A 22663-nucleotide genomic window follows, 5' to 3' on the forward strand; every position below is an offset into this window, starting at 1 on the left:
ACTCCCCATTCCTTTCGATAAAAGAAAACAATTTGTTCGTTGGTGAAAAGTTAAGTAAAGTTGCTCATCTTATTGCAATCTCATTCATAACTTTCTAATCATCATCTTTTGTAGAACCGTAATCAACTTCTTCTCTTTTCAAGTAAATGCAACATTAACAAAAAAAAGTTATTTTCTTTCTAGTGGAAATTAAAATTTTGTTTGTGTTAGAGATTCATTCAAATAAAAATAAAACATTTTATAATATATAAATAGTTATAGATGATACAAACTTTAACCTTGTGAGTCAGTTTTATAAACTTGAAGTTTATTGTTTTTTAGAATGAATTACATTAGATAAAATAGGACAATTAAGGAATGTCTCAACCTATATAAACAAAAGAGGTTAGATGCCTCCAAACCAAAACTCATTATAATAAAAAAAAATATACCATCTCAAAAACCTATATATACACTATGCAACCTGTGAATAAAATGACTTAAACATAAAAACTTAATTAGAAATAAAAAACATCACATAATGATTAAAAAAAATCAAAATCACAATCTCTATAGAGTACTTAAATTTCTTGGGATTAGAAGTTATATTAAAGTTGTAAGTTGACTATGCTTTAAACACACATTTATCCTAAACTGGTTTCATTCTATTGAAGAATAAGTGGCACCAACACTCATGTCTTAATTGATGCTTGTAAAAGAGAATTGACTTTTTGTGTTTGTTTGGAGTAGTTGCAAATTGAAGGAGGTAGAGAAATCAAACACGTCTCAACCTCAAACTTTTCATGGGTCAAACATCTCCTTTTTGATGGCTTTAGAGGTAAAATACATGTTGAAGTCATTTTCCTTTGGAATGTGGAGTCTGAATTGGGCTTCCTTTTTTCAGCCATAAAGGGTCAACTTGTGGAGGTTGAGATGGGCAATGGAAATTCAATTGTCATTATTGGACACAAACACAAGCCCACTTATCTCCTCATGTTTACCTCAAATCAATGACTAAGATTCACCATCACTCACCAATTTCTCCACCTTAGCATGCTTGGTCAACAATGTTTTGTGGTGTGATGTTCCTTTTTTCCTCCAAAATTCTCTATCACCACCTTTCAATAATTTTTGATTCAATTTTCCAACAACACAAATGAAAAGTGACCAAGTACAAGAATTATGACCCTTTGTGATGAATTGAGGATTTTCCCTTCAAAAAACCATATTTGAATAATGGTCAATTTTTGAAGTGGTGGAAATGAGTAAGAAGAACCCACAAAATGAATATCTTAGAAAGATTGGATGAATATCTTACACAAGGAAAATTGGTGAGATATTGGATAAGTTTGATTAGACCAAGAGAGCACAATCCCTACCTTCACCACCATATTATCAAAGATTTCATCTAATTCTAAAAATGGTAATTAATGCTATATCTTTTTTTTTTATATATAAATTTCCTTATAATATTTTATGCTAAAATTACAAGAGCAAGTATATTTAGTATCCCACAAACACAAAAATATTTAAGGTTTTTTTATTGTGAAAATAAAAAAAGTCAGACAATAAAAGAAGCATTTTCATGTAGGATTAACAAAAGAAAATTTTGTTGTCTTTGTCATGATAGATATAATTATTATGGTAATCATGTAGACAATCACAGCGTCACCATATAACCACTACCATTTGAATTTGATTATCCTGTTTAATTATGTCTGCTTCAACCATTTTACTTTCTCAATATTGTCTTTTCTTTTGGATGCTTTCACTCTGAGATTTCAGCAGATAAGAATGAGATTTTAAAGTGTCTAAAAGTCAAAAAGGTTTTTTATTATTTAAAAATTCCATATCTCAATTTAGGTTTGGCTCCATTGGTACATTTTTCTCCTTTAAGATTCTACAATACTACTTAAGGATATTTTAAATAATGTAATATCACTAATTTTCTTTTTATTCATTTGTTAATTTTTTTTATTCTCTGTTTTGTAGAAGGACTACATTCATAGAATAGTAATCAACATTAAAGACAAAAAATAATTAATCACTGTATTAACTAAATTAGATACTATTTTAGAGACTACAATATTATTTATATCTAAAGTAGTTTATATTATTAATAAAAAATTTATAAAATGGTTTACAATATTATTTATATTTAAAGTAGTCTATATTATTAATAAAAAATTTATAAAATGGTTTCTAAATTGGTGTCTAAATTAGCTACCAGCGTTTTAGTTACTAATATTTTAGATTCTAAATTGGCCTCAATTAGTCTTTTAGAGACTAATTTAGAATCTAAAATATTAGTAGCTAACTTGATAGCTAATGGTTAAATATCAATTTAAAAACTATTTTATAAATTTTTATTAATACTGGAAATTATTTTAGATACCAATAATTTTCTTAGTCTCTAAAATGGTCTTTATTTTAGTTCAATAGTAACTAATTATTTTGATAACTAAAATTAGCTGCAATTTGATGATTTTCTTGTAATGCTAAGACACTAAAGATTATCGGTTAAACAATTGTTTTCTTCTATTTGGTCGTATTTCGCTTAATTCTTTCTTCTCCTAACTCTCACAAGATTCGACCTATAGATTGGGAATACATTTATATAAGGTACTCCGATACTCAAGTAAATATTTGACATTTAAATACAATAATTACTATAATAATAACGTAATTTTATTTTGGTTATTGTATCTATTTATAGTATATTAATATTAATGTAGACCTCAACGAATATGTATTATAATTAGTCTTTACATTATTTAATTGCTAATCATGATAAGTTTAATCAGTACCCAATATCCTTCTATCATTTATATTCAGCATGGGGCACATTAGTAGAAAATAAACACATGTCAAGTTGATTAATTTAATCATATTATAATTAATGATACATTATAGCCATTATATAATGAAATCAATCATATTTTACATTACATCATTTAAGGATATGGTAACTCTAAGGTACCAAAATGTTGTCTCAACCCTCCAAATATATATCACCTTTGCGTGTTAAAGATGGAAGCTACATCATGCCACGTCTTCTAGGGTTTCTGTTGCATGTACTAATGTGTTAATTAATAATTATACTATTTGTCACTGAAACTGTAGAAATCATTCAGAATTCCAAGCCACACTGTTCCATTGATTTTAACACTGAATCAAAAGATATTAAGCTCCATTATTGATGATTGCTTAAGTAGGAAGCTACAGACACTACAATGGTGGTTGGCTTTGAGCGAATATGTAGTTATTTGTTGCATATACAAAAGTTGAAATTTCCACAAAATGTGTAATAATTAAAAGAATAAAATTTTCATTGGAGGTATGTTTTGTCATAAATGCATGGTGATTGGGCATGGAGGTAGATGTTCATCTACCCAAAAGTTAGGACTCTAAATTAAATGCTTGATATAAACCAAGAATTTTTAATTTCTTGGAAGTGAAAAGTTTCATAATCTAATTGTTAGCATGGACTTACTTTTTCTAAACACATTTTTTTTAATGAAATAAGTAAATTTTTATCTTTTTTAATGTGTTAGTCTAGTATATATGCTTATTTTAAAAATACGTGATTTTATGTTTTTAAGCAAATTATATCTATTTTTAAATAAATGATTTTTTTAAAAATGTTTATTTAAGCAAACATTTGTTTTAAGTTTAAGCAAAATGGTTAATTATTAGTCTCCATTTTACACTCAAGATGAATGTAAAGGATAGAAATTGGTATTTTACATTCATGATATGTATTTTTCATTTTTATTTATAAGACTTATTTCTTATTTATTAAATTAAATGAAATTATTAATTTTAGTTTATAACGATAAATCTATCTTAATTTACATTTTTTTCAAAATTAGTCTTATATTTTAATTTTAGAAAATAAGTACTAATGGAGTTGTTGGCAAACTATAGCACTTATATAGTTCAAACAAAAAAAATGAAAAATAAAACGCATTTATAATACTTATTAATTAAACACTTTACACACAGATTAAGCTAGCCATAAACAGTTGAGTATATTATGCTTATTGAGTAACTATTACCAAAAGATTAGGAACAATTAATTTTGAGGCATTTAAGTGATTTAAGATGTTGTAGTTTTAAATAAATGCAAGATATTAAAAGATTTATCAGATCTTTTAAGATTTCAATGTTATTGTACAAACTAAGATAGTCATAGAAAGTTGACAGAAATAAATGAAAGTTGATTTCAGGTTTGAATCATGATTTGAAAAGGACAAAATATATCATCATGAACATTTGATCTGAAATTAATGTCTTATTAAAAAATATCAATATAGCGTAATGTATAAGCTCATATTATCTCATTTGTTGACTAATTTTATGACCTTATCTAATTCTATCTTAATATAGAAGGAACCCATTATAAGACATGTAATATTATAATTTTTGGGAAACTTGTTATTTTACTAAATAATATTTAAACATTTTTTTAGTTTTAAAATAGATATTTACTTATTTTATTTTTTAAATAAATGATAGTTCCCATTTTTATAACTTCTAAATAGAAGTTTACCTTTTCATATTTTTAATAAATGACACTTAATTTTTTTTTTAATCTTTTTGATAACGTGACACTAACTCTCTTATTTTCTTTATAAAAGTATTTTTTATAAAAAATATTTAATTTTTATATTATAAAATTTTAATTTTAATTTTCATAACTTTTATTTAACTTTTAGTTGATATATGTTATTTTAAATAAAATAAATGAATTGAATGTTACTTTATAAAAAATTATGTGAATATTATTTTATGAAGACATAATAGGTTAATATATATTTAAAAATTAGAGAGGATATGAATGTTATTTTATTAAAAATACAAAGAAAATATATATTTATTTTAAAATTAGAGAAGATTTGAATGGGATAAGTATAATTTTTCTTTTAATTTAGATATGTAAGAAATAACAAAGATGGACATCATTATAACTAAAGTGAAAGAGAAAAAATAAACAATGTAAATGAATGAAATCACACGGAAACGTGAACTAAAAACACCAATATTTCAAAATTTGGATGCATAAAAAGTTTACGAACGGATGTGAAAATTCACTACAAGAAAATGATTAATTAAACTTAAGCGTAAGTCATATGTAAGACGTTAGAATGGATTAAAGTGTCTACAACACAATGTTGTTCATGAAGACTCAACACAAACACAAATGCTTGCAAACAATTATGTGTGTGCTAAATCGATATAAGCAAAGTCAAAATATGAAGGACTTTACTAGGAATAGGTTGATTCTACACTACAATTGGGTGTAGCTAGGAATGAACCGTCTTTAGATGGGATGAGCATGCTAGGCCAGAACGACGCTAACTCAGTTAGTGCATGTTAGGGTCTAATTGTCATTAGGTTGGAATGTGATTCAAGGGCTAGGACAACACAAATGTTTATACATGTGCTAGGGCCAAACCAACGTTAGGTGTTAGGTGTGAGCTAGGGCATGGCCAATGTTGCTTAAGTGATTTATAGGCAAGTGGCCTTATTTTTCCACACCATCTCTCGAGTGCCCCCTTTTATGTCTTTCAAATCCCTAGTTTTCTCTCTTTCAAATTCCTTTCTCTCTTCTTTGTCCTTTGCTTCTTTAAATCCTAAAATTCGTGGTTTTCTTCTTACTCTATTTGCTTATTAGGTCAATACAATTTTTCCATTTTGGTGGTTGAAAAGGAGAGAGGTGGTGGTTGAAAATTCATTGTGTTGTCTGTGTGGGAAGGAGAAAGAGTCTTATCGCCATTTGTTTTTCGTCTGCAGTTTTGCTTGGCGTGTTTGGAGTTTATGCTTTGAGTGACTTGGAGTGTCGTTCGTGTCTCATAATGATCCTATGTCAAACTTTGTTCAGTTCAAGATGAGTCAGTCTTCAGATTCGGTTAATGATGTGTGGGGTACAATTTGAGTTGGGGTAGTGAGTGAAATATGAAACCACAAGAATTTTATCATCTTCAAAAGGGGAGTGACTGATGTGTCATAAGTGTTCATAATTGTGCAAGTAAATGTTTGGTCTTGGATTTATGTAAAATCTCGTTCTACTTCGTTTTCTTATTCTAATTGGTGTTTGGAACCTTTGGTGTGTATGAGGATGGTATATTGATGTATTTTAGGTTTTCTTTTAGTATGGCTAGTGTTTTTGTTAGTCTGATAGGCGGTTCTAGTTAGAAGATGGTAATTGTGTAATTTTGTATAAGGGTTTAACCATCCCTGAAGTGGTTCTTATTTATTAATTTTTTATTGCTGATAAAAAAAATTCCATTTTGGTTTGTGGCTCCATTTGTGCTTGTTGTGCGTGGAGGAGAAGCTTGGCCATGCAAGTTGGAGTTGTTTGTTGTTGCATGAGGAGCATTTGGAGCTGAAGCTGAGGTTATTGCTAAAACTATTGTTGTTTCTTAGATAATTTTTGTTTCCGTGTTCAAAAATGGTTATGAAGTTGATTGTTTTTCCCTTCAACAAATCCCTCCATGGTCACAACTTTAAGTTCAAAACTTAGAATTTTAAAAGACGGTAAATTTTTTCTTTTAACAAACAAGTTAATTCATTATTATGTCCATATTGTTTTGCTTATCTTACAATTTATGCTTCAAAATAAAGAATGAAGAAAGAAGAAGCATTTGACCATCGCTATTAGAATCTATTGTTAAGTTAGTTAGGTCTTGACCTTCACTGTTAGATACTACGTTTAACTTAGTTAGGGCTTAACCCTCGCTTTTAGCTTGCACGTTTAACTTAGGTATGACCTATATTAACTTTCAGTTAGAGAGGACTCAACCCACACTATTACCTGCAAATCTATTTAAAAAATTAAGAGATATGTCATTTTCCAGGAATAATTATAAAAAATAATCAATACTTATTTTGAATAAAAATAATGTTTAATACTATTCATTAAATAACAACCAAATTTAGAGACAAAAATAATTAGTCACTATATTAACTAAATTAGATACTATTTTAGAGACTAAAAAATTATTATATAAAAGTGGTTTTTATTATTAATAAAAATTTATAAAATGATTTCTAAATTGGTATATAAATTAGTTACTAATATTTTAAATTTTAAATTGGTCTCATTTAGTCTTTTAGAGACTAATTTAGAATCTAAAATATTAATAAATAAAACCTGGGTAACTAATAGTTAGATACCAATTTGAAAACTCATTTATAAATTTTTATCAGTAATACAAATTACTTTAAATAACAATAATTTATTTAATCTCTAATTTAATCAAATATTAATTAATTATTTTAATCTTTAAAATTAGTTCTAATTTGATAATTTTTTTTAGTGTAATATATTAAAAAATTAAACACGTTTAATATTTTCTTTAGAATAAATAAAATAAGTAAAATCTATTCTTTTAATCCCTTGCATATGTCAACTTAACAGAAGCACAAATAAAAAATAATTTCGTTAACAAATGTTAAAAAATTAAATATTTATATTGAAAATTATTTGAAATGAAATATAATTATGAAATAAAGAAAAACCAGAATTTAATTCAGCATCAATTTATCTTGGGAAGTGCTCTGTTGTGTACTAATTGACCATTTATAGTAAAAGGCTTGTTTCATAAACTTTTCCGAAACTTGACCTTGTCTTTTACCACTGAAAGATAGCTTTTCAATTATTGCAATTCTACGCAGTGGTTTTGCACTGTGGTTTATAGTGCGTGAAATACACTACCTTTTTAATATACATTAATTTGAAAATTGTTTTTTTTTTTTTGGTATAGTCAAACGATACCTTGAGTCAGTCAGAATTCCTAAACCATCTGACACTTGTTTATGATAGGAAATGTACGTAACAACACGTGATTGATCGACCTATGACAACGAACCAGTTGACTAAGTCAGCAGTACTAACCCACAATCAAGGGCTGTTTAGTGCAACTCTAAACACGAACCAACCTTCTAATCCGATTCACCAACGAAGACCCATTAAGGTAATATAAATAATGCAAATTTCAAGAATTAGGTACGTCATTTACAACCGAGTGCCGACACCTTTGCTGACTTGATTGTCAGAGTGCCTTCTGTAGGTACCATCCGAGCCTGTGCTACCTGACGACCGAGAGGAGAAAGGAGGAGTAGGAAGCTGAGCGCAGAAACGACTAACCGAGTGAAGGAGTAAAGCAATCGTTCTCTGAGCTCCAACACTTGTTCGAGAAGATTTTCCATAATAAAATATTCTATTGTAATAATAAAAATAAAAATAAATAGAATATTATAATAAAATAATAATTTATAAAATTGTAAGTTGAATGTAAGAGAAAGATGATAATGTATTTGTGATTTAACCTTTCATGAAACCTTAATGCTTATCCAAGATCAATAAGCATTACGAATAAATCTCTTTCACTTTTCGTGGGAAATTTGAAAAGGTGGAAGAAAACAAGAAATGGAAAAGCAAAGCTATATGTGACAAAATCAAAGAGTGCTTATTATAAGTTGATACATGTATCTTATCATCTTTAATCAATCATTAAATCACCAAATTTAATTAACATCTTGTCATCACTCTATTTAATTATTAAATAAAATTATATTTCACAAATTTCTTAACATCTCTAGGTTAATGTTTATACTTATATTTAGGATTAATACTTAAATTTTATTTCATTTATTCTTTATTTATAAAAAAAATACCTAAATTTTATAAACCCTCAAAACATGTTCATAAGTCATAAAATTTAATAATCAGAGTTTTTAAATAAGACCACATGTCTTAAAAGTTATAACGTTTTAAATTTAATAAGAATAAAGTATAACTTTTTTTTATCTTAAAACTAAATAAAATTTATGCTGAAAGCAAAAGTTACAATAAATTCTTAAAATGATATAAGAAAGTAAGACATTAAAAAAAAATTAAAATCTCATATAGAAATTATTTTTTCATAAACAAAGAATGAAATAAATTAATCTATACATCAATCTTTATACAAAAAAGGTAAACAAATTATACTAATCCTAAATAAAAACATATTCTAATCATAAAAACTCCTTGTGATCCCAACTGATTTGTATATGTTACCAATAATTTCTTCCAAGTTGTATACAAACAACAAATATTTGTAGTCAAAGATCAACAAAAACAATTGTATACTACTTGGTGTGAACCCAACTGGTCCAATATTACCATATATAAAGTGATTTTAAAATATGATGAATATTAGATGTATTTAAATTTTGAAAAAGAGTATAAAAGCTCTTCCCTAAACTAAGACTTAAGCATTTAGATTTTGATATTTTTGAATATTTGGATTGGTTCTCTCTAAACAAATAGGTCAACACTTTTTTGACTAGGTATTGGTATTATGTTTCATTCCTTAATTAAGAAGTTTTAGATGAAATAAAAAGTTGGCACTCGTGGTTTGACTAATTGCAATATAGGTTAATTTTGTTTGATAATGGTGCACTAAGAAAGAAGCACTTTCACATGGGATAGGTAATGTAAGGATATGTACAATATCAGGATTGGCTTAGAATTTAAGTTAGATTTCCCACTTACGTCAATGCTGCCCATTAACACAATATTTCAAATGGATCAAAAATAATAAATACTACTATTTATTATTATTATTTTATTTAATAAATTCTTGGATGTTTTGGACATTGAATTAGAAAAAAATAATACCAATCAAATCCACCCTGAAAGTTGCTTCCCTACTTTGAGTGCAAGTGGGGTCTTCTGGTCTTCCAACAATTTTATTGAGTGAATAACTTAGATTGAACTTTTCAAAACACTACCTTATTCTTCACAAATCATATCCAACATTTACCCACCTATCATGTCCATTAGGCTCCATGAAAAAAGCTACAAAATGTTACTTATACTTTAGGATAAATTACATTCATAACTCCTAATCTTAAGTCCAACAAAGCCTGCAATATCGTTCTCTTTTCACTCTCTTTTGGGCTTTTTAAATTTTTACCTAGACAGTACATATTTTTTCACGGCAAGGTAATCCTACAGTGAGTTGGAATTAGTTCAATGGAATTCAGAATTTTATCACGATTTTGTTTTTAAAAGAAATTTCAGAAAATGTATATAAACGGTTATTAATTTTTATTCTTAAACAATGTGAGACTATACTGGATGTATCGGAACAAATCTCTCAATCGAGGGTTAAGGGAACAAGTTTCAGATCCCACATATGGCGTCAATATTTCAACCTCAAGTTCTTCATCTATTGGAATCGAAAACTCTTTTTCTTAATCCTCGACTAGGAGACTTGTTCCAATACGTCCAATATAATCTCACGTCACTTAGAAATTGAGACCAATAATAATTTATATATTTAGTTTGAAACATTTTTAAAAAATAAAATATTGAAGAAATTCCGAACTACAAACAAATAATAATGTTGAATATTGTACAAAAGGTAATAAAAATAAGGAAAATAAATAAAATTATGAGCGTTAATCATTCTTTATACTGAGAAAAGAGGTTTGTGAAATATGACAGAACAGCAGAAGAGAAATGATTGGATGATATATAATAATGGAAGTTGAAGTTTCTAGTAAGGTGATTAGGTCATGTGTCTTTAATTTTTCATTTTTCCTTTGAGTTTCGAATGGAGATGTGAAAGAAATGGGTCCATGGTCGGTTGCATATTTAAATCATAAGCTTTTCTTTTGCATGCGATGTGCTTTGTCTCTTCATTTATGTGTCCACCTGCACACCTCAACTATGAGCATTAAGATTTCTGAGCCAACACCTTCATCACACAAAATTATGTCTTTGTCTTTTACCCTTTAAAAAATTCACTTCCAGTTTTTTCTCTCAACCATTTGTGACACAGCAATTGGAAAGGATAAGGAATCATCTTTTAAGAGTTTTTTAACAATGCATACTGGTATTTTATCATTGGAAGCAAATAAGGATAAGAATTTATATGCATAGATATGTCATGATCCATTGCACTATATTTTATGCAAAAAAGTATACTCCTAAATTAGGTTAAGTAACCAGATACGTCATTACTAATGAATGAATGAATTGAAAAGAAAGATAATTTTTTTTTTTAATTTCTCTTTACATAGTGCTGATACTATATATCCTCACCAAGTAAATGTTATGATATGTGAAACAGTTTAAAGGGATATTTTGAGGAAAATGAGAAACTTGATGAGACGAATTAATATTACCCGAAGAGTTGCGTTGTCCAGTGTAAGATCATTATCTCATGCAAGTGGAGAAGAATATGGTTTAGAAAAAAGTAAATTGATATTGCTAAAGATAGAAAAAAGAAATAATAAGTTATTGTTCTCCAATGTAAAATATATAGAGGAGAAATAAATGCTAAGATTAAACTATGAGTTAGAACACTATAAGAAAATCATGAAATAGAAACTAATTTTTAGAGACCAAAATAATTAGTTGTAATAGTAACTAAATCAGAGACAATTTTAGAAACTAAAAAAAAATTGGTTTCTAAATTAGTTTCTATTATTGTTAAATAGTTTCTAAAATTTGGTCTCTAAAACCTTGGTTGCTAATTAGATACCAATTTAGAAACTATTTAACAATAATAGAAACTAATTTAGAAACCAAAATTTTGTTTAGTTTCTAAAATGATTTCTAATTTAGTTACTATTGCAACTAATTATTTTGGTCTCTAAAAATTGGTTTCTATTTCATGATTTTCTTATAGTGGAAGTAAGGTTCTTCACTAAATATTATGAAAGTATTGCTGATTGCTATAATCATTTCTCCTAATTAATATGGATTTGTGCATGGTAGATAAATTCAGTATTGCATTGATATTGCTTATGAAGCTATTAACATGCTTTCTAAAAAGGTTAGAGGAGGTAATGTGTCTTACAAAATTGATATTCATAAAGTCTTTGACACTCTGAGTTGGAAGTTCTTATTATTAGTTTTGACACGCTTTGATTTTCACCACTTGTTTGTCGGTTGAATTAGTACAATTCTCCGTTCAGCTATCTTTTCTATAAAAATAAATGACAGTTTGGTGGATTTTTTTTCCTTGCAGTAGAGGTGTCAGACAAGGTGATCCTTTGTCTCCTTTACTTTTCTATCTTGCAGAGGAAGTTCTTAGTAGATGTATCTTTAAGCTTGTGAATGTAAGAAAATTTTACATATGGCTAGTTCGTAAGGTTCTCTCACTCCTTCTCATATTTTATATGTTGATGACATATTTGTTTTTTGTACGAGGAATATTAAGTCCCTTAGAAATTTGAGTATTTTTCTTAAAACATATGGTAATTTTTCTGGTCAATATATTAATAACTCTAAAAGTAGTTTTTTTTACCATAGATAATTCTACAAGATTTGTCACCAAAATTCAACGTATTCTTTCTTGTAGTCATGGTTGTTTGCCTTTCAATTATTTAGGAGTGCCTATCTTTGTTGGTGCTCCAAAGTGTCGATTTCTTCAACGTTTGGCTGATAAAGTCAAATTGAAGTTAGCATCTTGGAAAGGTAAATCTTTTAGCATGATGGATCAGATTTAGTTGGTCAATACGGTGATTACTAGATTTCTAGCTTATAGCTTTAATATGTATAAATGACCTATTTCACTTCTTAACCAAGTTGAGCAGTGGCGTCAAAATTTTATTTGGACTGGTGATATTCTAAAAAAGGCATAGTCATTGTGAATTGGGATACGATTTGTTCTCCTTTTGAGAACAAAGGTTTGAAGATTATTAATCTTCGTCATAAAAATAATGCATATCTTCTTAAGCTTGCTTGGAACTTTACTTATAGCAACATACATTGGTCTTTGCTCTCGAAAGCTAGGGTTCTTCAATCAAAATACGAGTTTATAATGGTTTATAGATCCTCATCTTTTTGGCCTGCAATTAAGTAGTTTTATTCTACTATACTTGATTATACTTCTTGGACTGTTGGTACATATTCTTTTATTAATTTATGGAATGATAAATGGTGTTCTACTACTTCTTTAACAAATATTGCAGAGTTATCTAATGGTGCTAGCATTCTGGATACAGTCTCTCAGTTTTGGACAGGTTGTGATTGGAATATTCTCTTATCTTTACAACAAATGCCTTATTTTTTTAATATATCATGGTTAGAGAGGAACAAAATATTCCTAATTGGATTCTAGATGAGTCTGGTCGTTTCACTCTTAAATTGGTTATGACTTTTTCTTGGAACCAAGAGTTCCCTGTGGTGGGGTAAATTCATTTGGTCTTCATCTATTCCTCCTTCCAAAACTCTAGTACTCTAGAAAGTTTTTCATGGACATCTTTCTACCGATCAACATATTCAGAATAAAGGTTTGCATATATGTTCTATGTGTATGCTTTGTGAAAGCATGAGGAATCTATTCAACATTTATTTTTTGAATATTCTAATGCTTTGCATATTTGGAGTTAAGTTCGACAAATTTTTCTTACTTCTCATTTCTCTAATAAGGATGATCTTCTTTCTTTTATTAAGAGTGATGGTAGCCCTTTGGTTAAATTGATTAAGCTTGCTATGATAACTTTTTCTATTTGGATGATATGGCATATGAGGAATTATGCTAGATTTCAGGATAAGATTGAGGTTTCTAGGGCTATTTTTAACTTGTCTAGTGAGAAATTCGTCTAAAGTTTCAATGAAGAATGATATATTGGATTTCAATGTGATTAAGTTTTTTGGTATTAATACTCGTAGTGGTAAGGTTCTTCGTCTAGAATATTTAAAGCATTTGTTGAAAAACAGAGTGACAGAGAAATTAAGATGGTGCGTAGTGATGGAGGGGGTGAGTACAAGTCTAATGAGTTCAAGAGGCACTGTGAAGAACTTGGGTTGCAGCATAACATAACTTGTCCCTACACACCTCAACACAACGGAGTTGCCGAGAGAAAGAATAGAACAATCATGGACATGGCGAGGAGCATGCTTAAAGCGAAAGGTATGCCAAATTATTTTTGGGCTGAGGCCGTAACATGTGCGGTATATTTGATAAACATATCACCCACTCGGAGTGTTACTAACACAACTCCGATTGAGGCATGGAGCGGATTCAAATCTAATGTGCAACACTTGAAGGTATTTGGGTCAATTACTTATGCTCATGCCCCCAAGACAGCAAGATCAAAGTTGGATGATAAGACAGTGAAGACCATTTTCAATGGATATAAACATGGAGGATACAAACTGTACAATCCAATGACAAAGAAGGTGATTATCAGTCGTGATGAGGAAGGACAATGGAATGCAGCAGCTGAAATGGATTCGAAAAAACGATATATTTACGTTTTGAACGATGATGTGGAAGATGAAGTCACTCTTGAAGCACCTGCAGTTCAACCTGAAGTTGCAGCCCCAATTGCAACTATGATGGATCGACCAAGAAGGCAACAACGACAACTTGTACACCTTCAAGATTGCGAAGTAAATCTTGATGATGAAGTTGATGACAATGGAGATTTAGTTCACTTTGCTTTTCTTGCAGATGTCATTCAACACCCAAAATGACAAAAGGCTATGAATGAAGAATTGACGGCGATTGAGAAAAACAATATCATGACTCAAATTGATTTTAATCTAAATATTCCAATTAAGATTTATGTTGACAATGTATCCGCAATTAATCTTGCAGATAATCCAGTTTTTCATCAAAGAAGTAAACATATTGATATTCGATATCACTTCCTGCGAGACGAAGTTGGGAATAACAAATTGGAATACTGTATATCAGAAGATCAAATTGCAGATAACAAATTTATAAAACGTTTGATTTATTTTTTAATTATTCAAATTAAAAACACTTTAGGGTTGTTAGAAAAAAATAAGAAGAATGTACAATTTTTTTATGTTTTGAATTGAATAATCGATTACTTTTCTATATCAATTTTCATCTATATATAGAAAACAAATATTAATGTGTCAGTCCTATATATAATTTCTTTCTCCATGAAAATTGGTGGTTACTGGTTAGTTGAGAGTGAATACCTTAATTTGTTTTTGTTGTTCCCTAATCCTTTTAATATATGATTATAGGTATTCAAATATTAAGAATCCGATTAATATAGATCAAGTTGAATAAAGTTAATTCAAATTTTACTGAATGACATTTATAGAGAATCCAACTAAAGATCTCCTTCCCTTTCATACTCAAGACTTTAAAAAATAACATTAATAAAAAAAACTAGTAAATTTGATTATCCTTAAGAAAGTTAATATTATTAATATAATTTGAAAATCATATCACTATATATTCAATGATGGAAATAGTATAATATAACTTAAAAAAACACTAAGTAATAAAATTCAGATTAAAAAAAAAGTACTCTTTTAATAAACACGAATGATAAATTATTTTAAATAACTTAAAAAATATAATTTATTAAATGAATCATAATATTTTCATTTACAATTGATATAATTTTATTCTTACGAATTAAATTTTAAAAAAAATTAAAAAATGTAAATTAAATTTCAACTTACTATTTTACTCATAGAATAATAGTTTTATAATTTTAAATTTTAAATTATTATATTTAAAAATTATTAATTAAAATATAATCATAAATCTATTAATATATTCATAAAATTCAGTAATATAATACTTTTATTTTTTATTAATAAACTTGTATCAAACCGAACATTTTTGTGACAAAGATCGATATATGGTATCGATTGAACGACACAAGTTTAAGCATATTTACTAAAATATATATTAAAAATAATTAAACAGTACAGGAATTAGATAATATGAGATTAATGGTATGTTATGAGGCTCATCACTTCTCTTAAATGGCGTATCCATGTCAGACACGTATCAGTGTCGATATATCAATGCAGTGTTCAATTCAAAATATATTTGTTGGATTTTTGAAAATTCTAGCACGGTTCTAAAACAATTTTTAAAGATATAAATACAATAATTTTCTAAAAACTCAAATTTATTGTATAAATTTTTATTATGATTATAAAAATAAGGAACAAATTCTTTTGAACCCGTTATAAAAAATATCTTCATGCTCCCAAAGAATCTCAAACATATTTTTGCACATAAATATTTATTTTTAATTTATATAATTTAAAATTATATAATATATAGATCCGTGTTCCTGTGTCCTACATTTTAGAGATTATACGTCTGTGTCCGTATCCGTCTCGTGTCAGTATCTGTGCTATATAGATGGTATGTATTTTAATCAAGATCTAAAAGTAAAAGAGTTTATAAATATTATAAATAAATATTATAACTAAAATAAATATATATTATTATTATTATAATATTTATTCAAATGAATAACATTTTTCAGAAAATGGAGGAAGAAAAAAAAAAGAGGAGAATAATTATTCATCTGGTAAATATTACTCTCTCAGTCTCTTTTACAATAACAAAACTAAATATTTTATTATTTTATAAATATAATATATATTTACAAATATTTATATTTATAATGATTTGTTTTAATTCACTTCTCTGAAACTGAATCTGCTGACTTGTAAAATAAACAGGTGTTGTTAGGTAAATGAAATAGCAAGAGTTTTGTTTGTTGATTTGAAAAAATGAAAAAAAAAAAGAAAAGAAAATTCACACGGCTCGTACTCTCATTAATTAATTATAATGAAAAGTGTACTTCCCTCGTGCATACTCATAATTGGGGTACCCCACTTTAGGGGACAGTGTTTATCACTGTGGCATTCCTGTCCTGTCCTTTTAGGCCTCAGTCCCATTTGCTGCCCTCCAAAGTCCCACAACACAACCAAAAGGCATGCAATTGCCCCCTATCAGTGTGCCATATCAATTCTCACATCCCATAAATAAATGAATTTAATGAAGCAATGAACCACCACCACCACACCCATTTTTCATCATGAGTCACTGCTCATCTTTGAAGTCTTCAAGAAATGAAATCATTAAAACTTAGACCAATCCACACATTTCAAAGTCTCTTCCTCTTTCTCAAAACCACCCTTCAACTATGCCATTCCCTTACCTACCTAACTCTAATTAATCACCTATTTAATTTTTTACCAACATTTGAAACTTTCAATTAATCAGGCTAACCATTTTCATTTTTCTTCTACTTTTCTAAGTAATGCTGCTATGTGCAAAGAACCTTCCAAAGAATATGTATTCCACTTTTTTTCACCACATAAAAGTTATTTGTTTTTGTTTTTGATTCAAGAAAACATAGAAAAAAAAAGTATAGGGATATATTCTAGTTCAAAATGCTTCACTTCCCTTTCTATTTGATTGATATCTATCTTCTTCACTGTCTAAAATTTTCATCATGCTTCTTTCTGATTTCACTGTGGATAAAACCGGAGAAAGAAGGAATACATAGAGATCCAAACAAGAAAAACAAAACCCAATTATCCAAATTCTGTATGACCCCTTCCACCCCCACCAACAAGAAAACAAATCAAATAAAAACTATGAGCCTCTCAGAACTAATTAACTTTCCTATATACAAAATTGAAATCAATTTCCAAGCCTGGACTCAGTAATACTAGTCTTGAACTGCATATTTTCAAGATGATGGGGATTGGTGTTGATGGGGTTGTTGGCTGGTGTGAACAAATGGATGAAACCTGGGTTTGCCAAATGGGAATCCCATGGCTTTGGAGGGTGAGTCATTGTTACTGCCACTGGTTTTGACAATGGTCATGGCTCCTGAATTTGCATTGATGGTGGCATTAGGAGCACTGAGAGAGGAGGAAGTGGATGTGGAATTTGTGGCCACACGTTCACAAGAAGGGCACATGGTCAAAGTTGTGGCTGGTAATTGCATGTAGAAGGGGTTTGAAGTCTTCAAAGCCCTCAATTCTTGAAGCTCCTTGTGAAGTCTTCTATTCTCTTCCGTTAGGGTCTCACAACACCTCTTCAAGTACTCACAATCCACTTCTGTTTGCTTCAACTTGGTCCTGCATGCACACACACATCATATTTCTAACCAATACTCATAACCATATAACAAAATTGAAACTGAAATAAGCATTATAAAACTGGTATTCAAATCTGCATATAACAAAAACAGTGGACTAAAACATGTACGTGAGATGTCATGTCCTACCTTGCCCTTCGGTTTTGAAACCACACTTCTACTTGTCGAGGTCGTAGATTGAGTTGTTTAGCAAGAGCAAGCTTTTGTTTCTGCATCAAAATTACGTGTCCAACACTGTTATTAGTACTAAACAACACCAAAACAAAATAAAAAAAAGACAGATTTAGTATAAATTTTCATATAGTTTTATTATCGGGATCAATCGATGTAAAAATGGATCAAAAACTATGATTGAATCTCAACAATTTCTAACACTCACAGGATTAAGAGTGTTGTGTTCTTTGAAACTCTCTTCAAGGAACGCAGATTGTTCCTTGGAGAGTCTGAGTTTCTTTCTGGCGTTGCCGCCACTGCCGTTGTTATCATCTTCATCACTGGCTCTTGGAGAGGCCCTTTGATCATAAGCTTCACCCTCATAGTTCCTTTTATAGAAACTCCCTCCTCTGTTGTATATGCAGAGATCCATTTGAAACGACGAGGCTGCGCTGTTCGGAGATGATGACAGCGCCGCCACTTCCTCCCCCTCATCCTCCGCCAGCGGCGGCTGCGCGTTCACGTCCAAGCCCCTAGAAGAACCTCCCAACTCAGATGACAAACTCCCTGCACGTGTCCACACCAGACCCATACACGATGCTATCAAAGAAACTCAAGCAATACCAAATAATAGCACAAAAACTTATATTCAGTGGTGGAGCAGTTCATCTCTAAATCAAATTGAAGTTTTTAGAGTTTTATCTAGATAATCTGAATACTTTTTTTAACGTAAATCCTTATCATACACATTGCTGAAGTAAAAACTGTAAAAAAAAAAACTGTACGGACAATTGTATAACACTGTATTTAAGTCTTTGTTTGTCATAGAATGAATGGAAAGGATTGGAATCTCTTGGTACACGTTGTTTTAAGGAAAAGGGTCTAAAAAAAATCAGAAAAATTGTTGGGGGTAAAAGTGAAAAAGTGGGTGTATACCGTTTTCAGAAGGAGGGTGCCATGGGAGATAGAGTTGAGGGAGAAGATCAAGCTGATGCAGAACTGGGTTGTTGTTGGGTTTGGAAGGATCTTCTGTTGTGTGAGTGTTGATGCTGTTGTTGTTGTTCCTTGGCTTTGTTTCTTCTTCTTCTTCTTCTTCTTCAAATTCATCTTGTTGATCCTTTTGTCTAGCGATGAGTGGCCCGATTGACAAAGCGGTGGTGAAGCCTAACCCCGGTTGGTTGGAGGCTTCACGAGGCTTTTCCATGAAGGCAAGCAAAGGCCTTGAAGAGTCTCCCAAGCTCAAACCAAGTTCCATGATCTGCTACTCTGCATAGGCCAAATGAAGAGATATAAAGAGAGAGAGAGAGATGGTTTGGACTGAGAATTAAGGAAGAGGAGGTTTGAAAGAGAAGAGTCTTTATAATTATAGAGATAAGAGAGAGAAAGAGAAGTACGTGATCATAGGATGACCCAAATGGTGACCCTTTTGAAAAAGAATTAAAAAAAAACGTATTTATACACAGTGGGTCTGCAGTGTTTTTGTTTTCCAAATTAAAAATAAAAAATTGAAAAAACTTGTGGAATGAAAAAGGGAAAAGGGTGTTTGACCGACAAAGGTTACCAAGGTTGACAAACACACGTGAAACCCTATTTTGAAGATATAGATAGTCCTAGGAGGTAGATAGATAGCATTAGACGATGCATGATGAGTGGTGTGAGTGAGGAGATTTTGATGGTCTGAAACGACAACATTATTCCTGGAAAGAATGATGCTTGGCGCGTGAGGATGATGTAGGTTAGGGGTGAGGGGTGAGCATGGGTATTGGCATTGATTCAGAGGGTTGGGATTTGGGAGTGGTTGGATTGTGTTTTTGTCTGAAAAGTAGTGTGGTGTTGTGTTGTGTCATGTGTGTGGGTACATATGAGTGTGCATCAATAATAATATTGACTCATCAATCATCATCATCATGCATTTGCAATGACTTTAGAGGGATTCTGGTCATTAAGGCTAGGCTACCCACCACCCACCTGCTCCCACACCCAAGAGTGAAGTGAAGTGAACAGCATAACGATATGCTCGGAAACGGATCCACCCATGTGGGTCTTGGAGCAAAACAATTTCCCCGCAAAAATGAGAGAGAAAACGACATTATAACCATCCTTCTTCTTTCTTCTTCTTTCTTCTTTCATCTTTCATGGGGACATCATTACCATTTCATACACCTCTTCCTAACAATCACCATGGGAATTACACCACTCTTCCACACACACACTGCAAATTAGGGCTGCTACTAAAATACTACTGTTTTTTTTTCCGGATCTAATCACTCTCTTTTGGTTAAAATAGGATAAAAAAAAAGTGGATTTTATTATAATTTGGTAAAAAATTTACTTCCTAATCACTAAAATGGATAAAATTTGAAAAATTATCGAGTTTATAAGTCATGTTATCGTGAAAAGATTGTGTCAGGTGGAACGATTTCTTTATATACAAAAAAAATACACACAAGACTCGACAAAGATCTTAGAACAATCTGTTTAGTGAAGAATTTTGCTAATGAAATCGTTTTAAAATAATTTTGGTATGTAATCAAATTTTAACTAAGATTATTGTGACACAACTTACCTATTTTGATTTTTTAAAGATTTTATCTATTTTAATAATTAATGGATAAAATTATACTAAATTAATAAAATTTTAAGAAAAATAACAATATAAATATAGAGTAATGATATATTGATAACCCATATTGTTTATACAACCACATTACAACTCCCAATACTATTATTTTAATATTTTTTCATATCATTTAATTCTAAATTTATCTTTTACTATATATATTTATTTATAAATCTATCATATCAAAATTATCATTTTTTTAAATATATACGGCCTCACTCATTTATATTATTTGTATTTTTTTAAATTTCAATTAATGCTAGAGAGATATGTTAAGAAAGTATGTTCTTAACATTTCTCCTGTGAATCTGGATTATTCTTGTATGTTAAATAACTTATAGTTGTGGTCTTTTTTCCAGACATAATTATATAAAATAGTTTTAATCTACCATCACATTATTAATATGAGATACGAGAGATTGTTTTATTAAATTATGTAATTTTAATATTAAGTGTAGTATTTTTTATTTTGATTTTATTAAATATACTTATTTAGTAATATTTACATTTAATTAATATTGATAAAAATAAAGAATATATTTTATATCCGTTAACTTTTTTTTTTGGTTTATTATCAGATAATAAAATGCAATTTCACTGGGTTTAACGATGAACATATTTTTTTACGATATTTTCATTTAAAGTAGAATAAATTTATTGTAATACTTTTTCACTTCTAAGTATCTAGATAACACAAACTCAAAAATTGGATCTCATATTATTAATTAAAGAAAAGTTAAATGGAAAAGAAGAAAACTAAAAAAAGTATCCCTATTTTTTGGCACTCCAGTATTCATGTTCATCTTTCTTAATGATTTTATCTTAAAATAACATAACATTAAAGCCATTGATGATTATGACTGTCGTTTCACACTCTTCTGAGATTTTCAGTCACCATAACTTTCTTTGCACCATCTTAGATCTTTAATCTCACACACACACACACACATATATATATATATATATATATATATATATATTGTGTGAAAATAATTTTTAATATAAATTGTGATTGAACGTGATAAAAGATAATTAACAGAAGAAAATGAGAGTGAAAGTTCCTTGACGTTCTAAAGGCACGCACGCAATGAATTGTGGGAACATTTGTAACGTCATAAGTTAGAGGTGGGCACTAAAACCCCACCCATATTAGGGCTTAAATTATATACTTTCTGTTAATAAATAAAATTTAACTTTATTTATTTTAATAAATTATATCAAAATTCAGGATTAAATTAGTTTTTACTTTTAGTAAAAGGAACCATTTTGGTATTTGTTTCTTTAATACAATTTCCTTTTAGTTTTTCATTCTCCTAAAGCTTTAATATTTCACTGCTGTTTATCCTTATAAAATTAGTTTTTATAAAATGTTTTTCTTTTAGTTTTCATTCCATAGTTGAATAACATTTATTGTTTCTAATTCTTGTTTTAAAATAGATAAAACTATATTTAAGAATTTCAAAAAGATAGTGTAGTGACATGTGTAAATTATATATCACACACATAAACACATATTAGGATGGATATTGTGTGTTAAACATATAATTTGTTAACTACTATTCGGTGGGGGTAAAAAGTTAATATTAACTTTTAAAGAATGGAAAAATAAAGATTTTTCTATATAAATAAAACTCAAAACTCATTAATTTTATAAAAGTTTGTCTATAGTGAAAAGGGTATGCCTTTAAAAAAATTGTAGTGTTTTTTTATACTTAATACTCTATAAATATGTTAATTTTGTCATAACTACTTTGTTATTGTGAAGTTAAATATGTTCACATACTAATTTTGATAATATTACATTTTAACATATTAGGGTGATAGCACATGTTAATACTCAAAATTTAAGAGTAATAAAGTTATACCATGAATCGAAATTAGTATATTTATTAAATGTTGGAGGGATGAATGTTGAAGTTAGTAAAAGTTATTTAAAAGTGAATAAAAATAGCAGTAAGATTTATTTTATGTTGAAGTGAAGGGGGGACAAAGTGT

At 29.2% G+C, this 22663-nt stretch overlaps 1 protein-coding gene across 1 annotated transcript; it reads right to left on the reverse strand.

The window, feature by feature from the left end:
- Positions 1-17170: 17170 nt before the first annotated feature.
- LOC137834905 (homeobox-leucine zipper protein HAT14) lies at positions 17171-19476 on the reverse strand. Its single transcript, XM_068643136.2, has 4 exons — positions 18985-19476; positions 18275-18615; positions 18025-18104; positions 17171-17875 (listed from the first exon to the last, which is right to left on the reverse strand). Exons 1-4 carry the CDS (start codon positions 19301-19303, stop codon positions 17482-17484), a joined length of 1134 nt encoding a protein of 377 aa, XP_068499237.1. The 5' UTR covers positions 19304-19476; the 3' UTR covers positions 17171-17481.
- Positions 19477-22663: the final 3187 nt, after the last annotated feature.

This window comes from Phaseolus vulgaris, chromosome 5, assembly GCF_051622355.1.
Source record: "Phaseolus vulgaris cultivar YP4 chromosome 5, ASM5162235v1, whole genome shotgun sequence".
NCBI classification, from domain to species: domain Eukaryota; kingdom Viridiplantae; phylum Streptophyta; class Magnoliopsida; order Fabales; family Fabaceae; genus Phaseolus; species Phaseolus vulgaris.